Genomic DNA, 14051 nt, shown 5'->3' with positions numbered 1-14051 from the left:
GAAATGGTAAAAACATGAGAAGTAAAGAGGGAATGTTGCTTTTATTCACAGAGGCAGTTGTGTTCTTAGAACTGCTGCAAGACTCTGCCCCAGAAAATGGTCAGAACTGATTAGTAGGTTGGTGGCTAGACACAGAAATGCTCATGAAAAGCAGCTGGTGATGGAAATGAAGAACCCTAGGTGTTGTGCTTACGTATGGGAACACCATCCAGAAGTGAACGGAGCAAGGATGCCACAGTGCCCAGTGAAGCATAACTGTTACTGGGGTCAGGTGATAAGCAGAGTGACCGACCTATCAGAGTTCTGGGTGAGAAAATTTAATAGAATAAAATACCAATAACTCTCAAATTACTGTGTCTGCATACTACATCCAACCAGACTCCAAAGTCATGAGCATCAGCATGACTACAGGCTACCTGGCTCAACCCAGGGGCATGACCCTGACTTGGCTGGCACTTGGGTGCGCCCAGCGCCACGCGACCCAGGGAGCTCAAGGCTGTCATTCACTTGAGTCTGGTTACAGGCAGGGAAGGGGAGTCTACCTCAGGAGAACCAGGTAGGGAGAATGGTGGGGCTTTCAGCAGGTCTTTACCTGTAAATAATACTGTTTACTGAGAAGGTATTTCCGTCGAAGGAGTTGGCAACCACTAAAAAGTAATCTTCTCCCACCGAGAAGAACTCCCAATCCAGAGCACTGCAGGAGCAAGGGACAGACATTAGGGGGCCAATGTTAGGGGCAGACGTAAGGACACGGAGACCAAGGTACGGCCAGAGCTCGGTGCTGGTTTCCAGCCTGTTCTCCTAAGCCCAGGACTCAGGGCCCATGCCACCCCAAATACAGAGTGGAGGGGTGGGCATGAGGGGGGGGGGAATTTTCTCAGCCACACAGAAGTTTAGTCATTCACTTCAATTTAAGAATTTTTTAAAATTGTGGTAAAATACATATAACATAAAATTTACCATCCTAACCATGTTTAAGTGCACAGCTCAGTGGCATTAGCTACATTCACACTGTTGTACAGCCATCACCACCATCCATCTCCAGAACTTTTCCTCTTCCCCAACTGAAAGCTCGTCCCTTAAATGCTAACTCCCCACCCCCGGCCCCTGGCCCTGGCACCACCGTCCATGTTCTGTCCTATGAATGTGACTCCTGAGTGGAATCACACAGTACTTGTCCTTTCGGGTCTGGCTTATTTCACTCAGCATGTTGTCCTCCGGGTTTCTCCATGTAGCAGCATGGGTCAGAATTTCACTCCTTTGAAGGCTGAACACTGTTCTATCGTGTGGACAGACTACATTTGTTTATCCCTCTATCTGTTGATGGACACTTGGGTTGTAAGTGTGAAAGGTGCTGCTATGAAATGGGTATAAAGTCTTTCACTTTGAAGAGATTGAAATAATCAGGGAAGTACCAAACTCAGGGTCATTTCCCAAGGGCATGCAGCACCAGTAGAAACTTGAGGACATGGACCATGAGGTCACCCATTTGCCATTGCCGCCACCCCTGACACCAGTCAGGGGCCCACATAGAAATGGTTTCCTAAACTTAGAGCCTATGTTTCCTGTTGCAAACCAACATGCTGCATTCTGTCTTAGCTGAGAATATCCTGATTCTGTTACAGGTGAGTCTGTGCACAGACATGGTCAGTTCTGAGGGATCTGACAAGTAGCTTCCTGGAAGAACTCCCCAGAATATTATCCCTTGAGGAGCCCCCCCCCCTCCAGTCCATCAGCCTGGGGTCCACCATCACCTCTCTGATGGTCACAGGTCCTGTGCCCAGTTTACAGATGAAGCAACGGAGGCTGCAGCCACACAGGGGCAGCTAAGGCCATCAGGGACCCTGGGGCTCCTTAATCCGTCCTTCTTCCACTGGCCAGGATCACCTCTTGGCCACTTCTAACCATGGCTACTTATGATTTAACCTCAGAGTGGTAGCCATAGCTATGCTGAGGAGCGGCCTGTGCCACAAAACCCTGGTCAGGGGCAGCTGTGTCGTTCCATGTACATTGTTCCTATCACAACTGGGTTCTGCAACCAAGACCCAGGGAAAAGATGCACACAGCAAAGACTACCATTGCCTGGACCGTGCATAGCAGAAGCCGGCGTGGTATAACCAGGGCGTGCAGCATGGCTTCCTGTCTCCTCCAAAGCCGCATAACGGTAGTTACCCTATCATTTGAAGTTTATTTTTATTCTTTAAAACCATAGCACTTGGTCAAAAGATGGATATGCTCACATGTACATCAATGGACGATTGAGTGAGAGAAACGTGGTCTGTCCATATGATGCATACCATGTAGCCATACAAGGAATGAGGCATGACACATGTTCTTTCATATGACTGTCCACCATAGGGGATCCACAGGGACAGGAAGCCACATGGTGGTGCCAGGGGCTGGGGGTGTGGGGAGGGGTGACAGTTAAAGGTAGAGGGTTTATTTTCTAGGTGATGAACTGTTCTAAAATTACTTGTAGTAATGGTGAACTTAATAAAAACCACTAAACAAACCATACTGTTTCTAAGGAATTAGAGCAAAGATTATAAACATGAGCCACAAAACCACTCAACTGACCCTGGAGAAGGTTTGCAACATATAGGAGTGAGGCCACATCACATCTGCAAGGGATGCAGGCAGTCTTTTGTGTTGGCAGCCACTGTGTATGGCTTTGGGGACCACTCATGAGGCTCTGGCGTACTGCCTTCTCAGGGTGGGCTCCGTGAGGAGCGCAGTGGGAAAGCCTATAGCGAGCAGGTCTGACGCTGTTCCCAACCCTCCTTGCTCACCCTTCCAGTCCGTTACCAGCTCAGCTGTACCTGCAGGTCGGGATCTCCTGGAACTTGATGAATGTCTGTGCAGTGACATTCAGCTCATAGATGACTGAGTTGATGACATAGGAGTCATTCTGCACTTGCATTTCCACATCATAGCTGTGACTGTTGGCGACAGCAAGAAAGATCCTGTCTCCAATACGGAAAACTTCCCAGTCTGCAGCACCAAATGTCTGAGAGAGAATGAGACGAGGGTAGAGCGCTCTCACGAACAGAGACTGAGATAACAGCCAAGTGCCACCATGAGGCAACATCTCTCTCTCTCTCTCTCTCTCTCTATCTATCTCACATACACACACACACACACACACACACACACACACACACATACACACACACACACATACCCAAGCATGTCTGGCAGGGTCCCTGCTCCCTAAGCCTGGCTTTGCTTAATTTCCCAGGCTCATTATTTCTCCTTCCTTTTGAAGGAGAACATGAACACCAATTGCAACTATACCTGAATTGCTCCATCTGAGGTGACTGCTTCTTAGCTATCTGTGTTGCCCACTCCCCCAAGTCCCAATGCTGCCTTTCCTTCAAGGTCCAACTGCTACAACACCTCTTCCAAGGAGCCCTCCCTAATTCCTCTAATATGGCCCTGAACTCTGAAGCAACCTCTAGGTACCTGTTGTGTTTCTTACAATGAGTTGTCCCTGCCTGAGACTCTCCTGCTGTATAGCCTTTGCCCCAGGTGTTGAGCTGTATGAGCTGATTTGCTTGTGCGGTCCAAGAAGAGGAAGCTTGTGTCTAGTTTATGGCCAGCATCTTGGGGTAATGGTGGTTTCAGTGCATAAGGAAGAGAGGACCAGAGGAATCTAGACCCAGACCCTGGCCTGAGCCCTAAAGAGAGATGGCAGGGGCAGAAATGAGGGAGATATTCTTCTGGGGAACAAGGGGCAGGCACAGGGAGAGGTCCGGTGGGTGACCACATAGCATAACAGGCCAGAGCGAGGCCATGGCAGCACCCTGTGACAGGGGCCTGTGGCTGGTGCAAGAGTATATAAATGCTCATTGGGGGCCCAAAGCACAGCATATGGAGGCTGCTAGGGTCTCAGCTCCCATGTGAGCAGGAAGGGGTTGAGTTGACCTCACTGTCCCCTACACTGGTAAGGTAGCAGAAGTATGGGTGATAGACTTGGCATAGAAATGGTCCTTAAATGTTTTGCCTCCTGACTCCCAGCTTTTGACACATATAGAGAGGCTTACCTTAGACTGACTATGTTCTGGTGGCGGTACTTAAAACTCACAACTGTTTGAAGGAGAAGGGCCAAGGACAGGCAGAACCTGGAGGGATGTGACCTCTGAACATCTCCCCTGAGGACATTCCTGGTCCCGGAGCACATAGGCATGGCATTTGAGTGGACATGGCAGGCTGGTTGGACAGGGGAGTTGAGGCAAGAGTTTGGGGTTTGCAGATTGTCTGGAAACAGAAGGAACTGTCCTAGGAAGGGGAGAGCCACATAAGGGCCTCCTATCTCCATATGAACTTCTCTCAAGTCCTTGCCTGGCTTCTGAGTTGTACACATGGAGCAAAGGTCCAGGGACCCTGAGACAGACCGCAGTTGAGAGGCTAAAAGGACCAGCCAGAGGATTAAGCAGCAGGGAACATAGCAGCCGTGTGACCTGTTATCGGGAGAAGGGATGGCAAATAGAAACAGGCTAACACAGTGCTCACATGGGAGCTAGCAGAGACTATAATGATAACCAGGACCCACAGGGAAGTCTGAATGTAGTGAGCAGTGAGAGGAGAACTTGGAGAGCTATGAAAACTCTAAAAGGAGCCAAATAGAAACCCTATAACTGAAAGCATAGTCTCTATACCCATTAATGTATTGCATGGGTCTGAGAGCCACAGTCCAGAACAAAGCATCAGTGAGCCAGAAGACAGACCAACAGAGAGTTTCCTAGCTGAAGCACACAAAGGCAAAAATAGATGATAATAAAAGCAAACGCATCTCAGTGACCTGTGGGGGAATGGAATGAAGCGTCACCTCCATGTCACTGAAGTCATAGAGGAAAGGAAAAAGGAATGAGGCAGAAAAAAAACCATTCAAACAAATAAGGCTAAAATTTTTCCAAATTTGATTAAAAACACCAAGTCATGAGGATCAGAGAACCCAAAGCAGAACAAATCTAAAAAGCCACACCCAGACACCTCATCTTCAAGCAGCTGAAAATGAAGATCAAGAGAAGATCTTAAGAGCAGCTGGAGAGCACACCGCCAACCCAGAGGGATGAGCAACTCCGACTTCTCACTGGAAACGTCGAACTCAGCCTCAGCAGAAAAGTCTTCAAAATAGTCAACAGCAGAGTTCAACAACGAGTGAACATAATCCTTCAAAAATGAAGGTAAAATAAACTCGTTTTCAGATAAAAGTGACAGGATGAGTTTCCAGCAGAAACAGGGTGGGTGGGGGCAGGTGATCCCTGGGCTGAACCAGGTCGTCCTGACGGGTCTTGGCTGGGACTGCCCCCCTCATCCCTCCTTGCCCAGCTAGGTGGGAGTGGTTCTGTTTCTCTTTACCTTGACTTCCCTCCCTGGCTGTATCAGTTACCTCCTGGGAGGTCACTTCACTGCTTGTAAATTCAGGACAGACTTCTGGGCCTGTCTCCTGGACCCTGCCTGTCTGGTGCCTGGCTGGCCAAATCTGGCCAGCACCTTGTAAATGCAAAGAACAAACTCTGGGCCGATGGGCTGTGTTTTCTCCATGCCCAGCAGAGGGCGACGTTGCCTGCTTCCGCCCAGCTTTCAAGTCTGGTCTCTCAGAACATTCTTGGGGGCCCCTAAGCTGGGTTCAGAGCCAAGACCTCTAGAAACAAGTCTGGATCGGTCCTGAGGAGTGGAATCAGATAAGTCTAAGCCAAAAGGATGACTCACTTAGGACAAGGACAGGGACTAGGATACCTGGTGGTCACTGATTCCTTATTGGGGCCAGGAGCTTGGCTAAGGCCTTTCTAGATTAGTGCGTCCTCTCCTTAACTCGGCTCTGTGGGGTGGCACCATTCTTTCCCAGGGACTGACCCACGACTTCTGAGCAGGCTTGGACACTGGGGGCCTGCAGAGGCCTCCAGCATTATCCGCCCTGTGGCTGCTTCACAGACAACTATTGTTAAAGACTCACATGGGGAGGAGAGTCATACACAAGCCAGCTGTGACTTTGCAGAAACCAAACAGGAGATGCCAAACTCTTAGATCTTGAGCTCCTTTGACCCATGTTGGGGAAACCATGTCAATGGAAAACTGCACACGTATGCTCACATAAAAATGCACATGCTTGCATGCACATATTTGCATGCACACGAATGCACACACACCTGTATACACACTCTCCTGCATTCACATGTGCACATGGGCAGTGCCACACAGTACAGGGTCCAGGAGCTGTATAAATGGATGTCCCCTGGATCGCCAGGATTTCCTTGAGCTCTGAGTCCCTCGACACTCAGACCGCTCGCTTGTCCTGACCCCTGGCACTGAGAGCATACAGAGGGGTCTCCGGAGGGTGCCGGGGCTTTGGCAGCATGGGGAGAAGAGATCTCAAGGTGAGGAGAATAATGTGGCTGGCGGCAGGGAAGCAGGGAGGAATGTCCAGGTGAGCACGGCTCAGAGAGGCTGCCATCGGTCTCTTCTCTGTGCATCCAGCTGGGTTGGAGCCAGACTCAACAAATAGGAGGCACCTCATTCCATTTGGATTTCAGAGAAACAATGATTTTTCAGTCTATGTTTATCCATGCAATACTCAGGACATGCTTTTACTAAAAATTATTCATTGTTTCTCTGGAATTCAAACTGAACAGACACTCTGTATTTTATCTGGCCACAGACTGGCAGAGACCCACATACAGCCTGGATGAGTTAATCACTGGCTGTCAGTGACCCCTCATCCCTACACTGTGGCTGCCAGAAGCCCCCACAGAGCAGGGCCAACACCTGTACCCTTGGCCAGAGGTTGGGCTCCCCTCACTGGGAGGTGAGTCTGTGTCTGCTGGGGGTTCCACCAGCCTGAGTAGGGGGCATAGAGGCTGAGGGCTCGCTGTCTGGCACTCCTGGGTTCTAAGCACATTAGGATTCATTGCAGAGAGAAGAAATCCCCACATCAAATGGCCCTGCCAAACCCTGCCTGGCACCAGAGTCCAGGTGGTCAGGCACCTGCTGGGCTGGGCGGGCCCTCCATTCAGAATGAATGGGCCGTCCTTCTGAATGGAATTCCCCTGGAGCCCTGCCCTGCCACCCTTGGCATGGTGCCCAGGGGCTCTAGTGTACTTCTTGGGGATGATGGTGCAACCAGGGGAAGCTGGAGCCCAAAACAGCCTCCCTCAAGGGTGGGTGGGCTCCTGGTGACCAATGGACCAGTGTGGTCAGGGAGGCCCTCACGTTCTGGTTCTTATGAAGCAAAGTATCAAGATCTGGGAGTGCCCGGGGAGAGGGCAGAGGAGATGGGAGCACTGCCAGGGGAAGACAGGTGGCCCTCAAAGGACCCTGGGGGGAATGCTGCCATCCTCACTGCAGGCAGTTGGCTAAGGTGGGCAAGGGTTCATTCCTGGGAGACTGCAGAAGGCAACACACTTTCCAGCCAACTTCTGGGTGCCCCTCCGAGCTCCCACCCACAACCCGGCCCAGCAGGCTCTCCAAATCATGCTGCCTGGGCCACTGCCACCTCCTCCTGCCTCACAGGGCAAAAGGAAGTCACAGCAGGGATCCCTCTCCTGAGCAATGGGCGGGGCAATCATCAAGCCCAGCCCCTCCCAGGTCATGCCTGGTAGTGCTGACCACGAGAGGGGGCCTCTCTCACACCACCCTCCTTACAGAGTTGGATATTAACCTAATTTTCTTGCCTCTTTCTTTTCACTTGTTTCTGGACATTGACATCATTGGTGAAGATTGTTTCTGACAAGCCCGCAGCTTCCCTGAAACCTGCACAGCCACTGGCCACTCTGTGCAGCACCTCCGTGAGTTCCATCCACCTGCCCGGCACATAGCTCCCTCCTTCACTGACCTTCCCCCCAAGGCCCTGCCTCTCTCCCCACTCTGGGTCCTCTCTCCTGCCAGTGGCATATCTATCAGCCCCACCTCTCAGGTTGCGAACCCTGAAATCTTGGTCAGCTGTGCCCCCCTCCCCTCCTGTACCATCTCCCCTTCTCACCCCCACACTCTCCATCTGGGTTCGTATTTGATAACGTGACCACAGCCCCAAAGCCTCCTAGGCTCAGGGACTCAGGGAGCAGAAACCCCAGCAGTTGGAGGCCGGGTTTCCATGCACAGAGTTATGCCCTCCTAGATACGCTTGGGCCTCCTTAGGTCCAACATGGTGAGGACAACTGGTTGGAGCCTGGGTCTCTGCCACCTGGAGGAAAGTCTTAGAATTCCTGGTGGGAGGGTGGGCAGGCAGGTGGCCAGGATTCTTTGGGAGTAGAAGTTCCATGCCACCCAGACATGCCCGGTGCTCGGGGTCAGCAAGGTCAGTGTGCACAGCTTTGCAAACATCCCCCACACCCCATGCCTCTTGAGCCCTTGGGAAGGGCTCCCTGTGATGTCAGCACCTCCTCCCACACACGTTCTCCAAGCACCCAGCCTCTCCGGCTTCAAAGCTCATGGTCATGAAAGACGTTACAAAACTCCAAACCAAACAGTAAACACATTGAGGCATCTGCAAGGCCTGAAAGGACTTAAACACAGTACGAAAAATGCTGGCAAAACATGAAAGTGGAATTTTGTGGGTTTTGAGAAATTATCGAGGTGTGAACAGATGCAGCTTTATAAGCGAAGGCAGCCTTCAGGCACGGGGGCCTCCTGCAGAGGCCTGCAGAGCTCTCAAGCAGACCCAGAGCCCTGGCTCTTGGGACAATTCTGCCTTCAGGGCTGGAGACCGGTCATGGCCTCTGTGGTACTGCTCCCAGACGCCCTGCTCTTGGATGTTTCTTTCATGCTCTTTGGCCCTCTCCCCTTAGGGTTTCGTGCAGGGATGAGCCTTCACCTCGGTTTAGCTGGCCCATTTCTGCCCCTCTGCCTCTGGCTGCCCTTCTGAGGATGCCCCATGTCCAGGGCTGGGCAGAGACTGGAGCTGGCTCTCAGATGTCACCTGAAAATGCAGAGTGACCACCTCCTTCCAGGCCAGTTTGTCTACCATGATTGATGTCACCTGACCAAGACAAAGTCCTGTAACCATCTTCTGGACTTTCTCCTAACTGCCTTTCAGAGCAGGTGATGGCCCAGCTGAGTGTGCTTAGCAAGACTCAGCATCTTGTCCTGACTGCTCCTGATGAAGAGCTGGTAGGACGAGGGTTACACATGGTGAAGAAAAGAGACAGCTTGATGCACAGACTACGTGCCAGGCTTCACCGCACAGTGCAGGCCTGCAGGAGGAAGCTTGTGTGGATGCAAGGACACTTGTGGACAACTGGCTCTTCCACTTACCACTGTATGTCCCCAGCTAGGTCTCCTCATTTCCCAGACTTAGTTTTCTCATCTGTGAAATGGGTCTGAGATGAAATCATGAGCCAGCTGAGCATGTGCAGCCACACTCCCTCTAAAAATCTCTGTAAATGGCAGACAGAACTACAGGGGGTCTTTGGGTTACGACACAGTTCAATTCCTACAACAGTGACATAAACCAAATTTTGGTGTAAGTCAAAACACATCCTAGCCTAAGTCACTTACCTATCCTAACACAGTTGTAAAATCATAATCTAAAACATAAAAACAGGACCTGAAGATGGCAGCGGAGTAGGCAGACGCACAGACTCCCAGCTCACACCACTGAACTGGATTATAAACTAATTTATGAACAATCAGCGTGAAAAACCAAATCTGGACTACAAGAACAGCTTTCAAAAATCAAGGAGCAAAGAAGAAGCCACAACAAACCTGGTAGAGAGTGCCTGAATCTCCACTGCTTACAGGAACGGGGGGTGGGGGTGAGGCTGGGCTCTCACTCCAAGGAAAAGAGCAGTAAATACTGCTCACAGCCACTTGCCTGGCGACCAGAGAACGAGGTGTGTTGAAAGGGCCCACTTGTCTTCCAAAAAGAAAGGAGAAAGAGAGAGACGGATGGTGAGGGGGAGAGGAATATAGGTGATGACATAAAAAGCTGACTCATTCAGTGCTGGAGGTGGCCATAACTGGGGGAGGGGCCGATCCTTCCACAAAGCAAAATACAAAAGTACTTCCAGGTCACAGAGATACAGACATCTCTCCAGCTCTAATCAGCACAAGAAGACACAGCTGAAAACAAGAAGTGCGGAGGAGATCTGAGATACACCTCCCCTTACTGAAGCTGAGAAAGCAACCCGCCCCCAGAGAGATTAACCGGCAGAAGAGGACTTCACAGGCATATGAAAAAATGCTCAACATCACTAATCATTAGAGAAATGCAAATTAAAACCACAATGAGATATCACCTCACACCAGTCAGAATGGCGCTCATCAACAAAACAACACAGAATAAGTGCTGGCGAGGATGTGGAGAAAAGGGAACCCTCCTGCACTGCTGGTGGGAATGCAGACTGGTGCAGCCTCTGTGGAAAACAGTATAGAGATTCCTCAAAAAACTGAAAATCGAACTGCCTTTTGACCCAGCTATCCCACTTTTAGGAATATACCCCAAGGACACCATAGAACAGCTCGAAAAGGAGAAATGCACCCCCATGTTTATGGCAGCATTGTTCACAATAGCGAAGATCTGGAAACAGCCCAAGTGTCCATCAGAGGATGAGTGGATTAAAAAGCTTTGGTACATATATACTATGGAATACTACTCAGCCATAAGAAATGATGACGTCGGATCATGTACAATAACATGGATGGACCTTGATAACATTATACTGAGTGAAATAAGTAAATCAGAAAAAAAAACTAAGAACTATATGAATCCATACATAGATGGGACATAAAAATGAGACTCAGAGACATGAACAAGAATGTAATGGCAACAGGGGTGGGGGGTGGGGAGATGGGGTGAAGAAGGAGAGAGGGGTTGGGGGAGGGGAGGGGCACAAAGAAAACCAGATAGAAGGTGACAGAAGACAATTTAACTTTGGGGGAGTGGTATACAGCACAATCAAATGTCAAAATAATCTAGAGATGTTTTCTCTCAACATATGTAACCTGATTTATCAATGTCACTGCATTAAATTTAATAAATAAATTAAAAAAAAAAGAAGAGGACTTCAGAACCTCAGGTCACACCCACTGCATTCCTGGATACAGTTTCAAATAAGCCCCCTGTTGAGATCAGCAAACAAGACAATCACCTGTTAAGAAAACAAACAAATCAAGACTTCAAAGCTGCAGGAATCCTAAAGTGGGTTACAAATAATAGCTGATGCCAACCCAAGAAGACTTAGAAACAACACAAGTAAAAACTAGAGGCAGACAACACCAAGCCTAGACTCAACCAGCTCTACAAAGAAAACACCCGGACATCCAGGCACAATGAGAAGACAAAGAAGTGCAATCCAAATGAAACCACAAGAGAGACCTTCAGGAGATGAACTGAGTGATATGGAAATAATCAAACTTCCAGATGCGGAATTTAAAATAATGATTGTAAGGATGCTTAGGGATCTTAGAACAACAATGGATGGTCATCACGAACACCTAAATAAAGAAATAGCAGGGATTGAGAAGATGGCAGTGGAGTAGGCGGATGCACAGTCGCCCAGCTCTCAACACCAAACTGGAATACAAATCAATTTAGAAAAAATCAGCATGAAAAACCAACACTGAACTGCAAGAATAGCTCTCAAAAACCAAGGAGCAAAGAGGAAGCCACAATAATCCTGGTAAGGAGTGCCTGAATCTCCTCTGCTTACAGGAACGGAAGGGGGGGAGGGTGAGGCTGAGAGCCCAGAGAGGATTTCACAGAGGAAAAAGAGCAGAAACTACTGCTCAAAGCCACTTACCTGGCGACCAGGGAGCAAGGTGGGTTGAAAAGACCAGCTTATCTCCCAAGTGGAAAGGACAGGGAGAGGGACAGACTGTGAGGGGCTAAGGTATGCAAGAAACGAAATAAAAAAGCTGACTCATTCATGCTGGAGGCGGCCATAGCTGGGGGAGGGACTGAACCTTTCACAAAACAGAGCTGAAGTGCTTCCGGATCAGAGATCTCTGGACATCTATCCAGCTCCAATCAGCGCAACAAGACACAGCTGAAAACAAGAAGTAGGGAGGAGGGGCAGTAACTCAGGTCTCCATGGAGATCTGAGATACACCTCCCCCTACTGAAGCTGAGAAAAAACCCTGCCCCCAGTGAGATTAGTTGGTGGAAGAGACCTTCAGCGTCTCAGGTTACACCCACAGCATTCCTGGTTACAGTTTAAAGGAAGCCCCCTGCTGAGATCAGTTAACAAGACTATCACCTGTTAAGAAAACAAACAAATCAAGACTTCAAAGCTGCCCAAATCCGAAAGTGGATTACAAATAATAGCTGATACCAACCCAAGAAGACCTAGAAATAACACAACTGAAAACTGGAGGCAGACAACACCAAGCCTAGACTCAACCAACTCTACAAATAAAAAAAAAAAGAAGATGAGAAGACGAAGGAGTGCAATCCAAATGAAACCACAAGAGACACCTTCGAGAGATGAACTGAGTGATATGGAAATAATCAAACTTCCAGATGCGGAGTTCAAAATAATGATTGTAAGGATGCTTAGGGATCTTAGAACAACAATGGAGGGGCAGTTTGAAAACCTAAATAAAGAAATAGCAAACCTAAATAAAGAAATAGCAAGTATAAAAAAGAATCAGTTGGAGACGACAAATACAATATCAGAAATACAGACCACAATGGAAGGAATTAAAAACAGGATAGATAGAGCAGAGGATCGAATCAGCGAGTTAGAGGACAACTGGAATGAAGGCATGAAAGCAGAGAAGAAAAGAGAAAAAAGCCTCAAAAAGTCAGAGGAAACTCTTAGAGAGCTCTGTGACAACATGAAGAGAAATAAAATCCGCATCATAGGGGTTCCTGAAGAAGAAGAAAAAGAACAAGGGATAGAGACTTTGTTCAATCATATCATAGCTGAAAACTTCCCTAAATTAATGCAAGAGAAACTCTCACAAATCCAAGAAGCACAGAGGACTCCATTAAAGAGAAACCCAAAGAAACCTACACCAAGACACATCATAATTAAAATACCAAAGCTAAGCAATAAAGAGAAAATATTAAAAGCTGCAAGAGAAAAAAAAGTTATCACCTACAAAGGAGCCCCCATAAGGATGACATCTGACTTCTCAACAGAAACACTTGAGGCCAGAAGGGAATGGCAAGAAATATTCAAAGTAATGCAGAACAAGAACCTACAACCAAGACTACTTTATCCAGCAAGGCTATCATTTAAAATCGAAGTAGAAATAAAAAGCTTCCCAGACAAAAAACAACTCAAGGAATTCATTACAACCAAACCAATGCTGCAGGAAATATTAAGGGGCCTGGTGTAAACAGATCAAAGTGGGAAAAGAATACAGAAAAAAAAAAAAAAGGGAATACACTTTTAAAGAAGAAAATGGCAATAAACAACTACATATCAATAATAACCTTAAATGTAAATGGATTAAATGATCCAATCAAAAGACATAGGGTAGCTGCGTGGATAAGAAAACAGGACCCATTCATATGTTGTTTACAAGAGACACACCTTAGAACAAAAGACACACATAGATTGAAGGTAAAAGGATGGAAAAAAATGTTTCATGCAAACGGAAATGAAAAAAAAAGCTGGGGTAGCAATACTTATATCAGACAAATTAGACTTTAAAACAAAGGATATAGTAAGAGATAAAGAAGGCCACTACATAATGATAAAGGGAGTAATCCAACAAGAAGATATAACTATTATAAATATCTATGCACCTAATATAGGAGCACCCAAATATATAAAACAGACTTTGATGGATTTAAAGGGCGAGATCAACAGCAATACTATAATAGTAGGGGATTTCAATACCCCACTAACATCACTAGATAGATCCTCAAGAAAGAAAATTAACAAAGAAACAGCAGACTTATTGGAAACACTAGATGAACTCAATTTAATAGATATCTACATAACCTTTCACCCTAAAGCAGCAGAATATACATTCTTTTCAAGTGCTCATGGTACATTCTCTAGGATAGACCACATGTTAGGGCACAAAAGTGCTCTCAACAAATTTAAGAAGACTGAAATCGTATCAAGCACTTTCTCCGATCACAACGGCATGAAACTAGA

At 47.8% G+C, this 14051-nt stretch overlaps 1 protein-coding gene across 1 annotated transcript in view; it reads right to left on the bottom strand.

Moving 5' to 3' along the window:
* The window catches only part of TSPEAR (thrombospondin type laminin G domain and EAR repeats), a 53532-nt gene that overhangs the window by 2668 nt on the left and 36813 nt on the right, over positions 1 to 14051 (bottom strand). Inside the window, exons 9-10 of the mRNA XM_066259212.1 lie at positions 2820 to 3007; positions 593 to 694 (exon numbers count right to left, since the gene is read on the bottom strand). Coding sequence (XP_066115309.1) covers positions 593 to 694; positions 2820 to 3007 — 290 coding nt within the window. The remainder of the gene's footprint in view (positions 1 to 592; positions 695 to 2819; positions 3008 to 14051) is intronic.

Source organism: Saccopteryx bilineata, chromosome 2 (genome assembly GCF_036850765.1).
Source record: "Saccopteryx bilineata isolate mSacBil1 chromosome 2, mSacBil1_pri_phased_curated, whole genome shotgun sequence".
In the NCBI taxonomy this organism is placed as follows: domain Eukaryota; kingdom Metazoa; phylum Chordata; class Mammalia; order Chiroptera; family Emballonuridae; genus Saccopteryx; species Saccopteryx bilineata.
The sequence above is the reverse complement of the archived record's forward strand: the minus strand, read 5'-3'. Positions and strand labels throughout refer to the sequence as shown.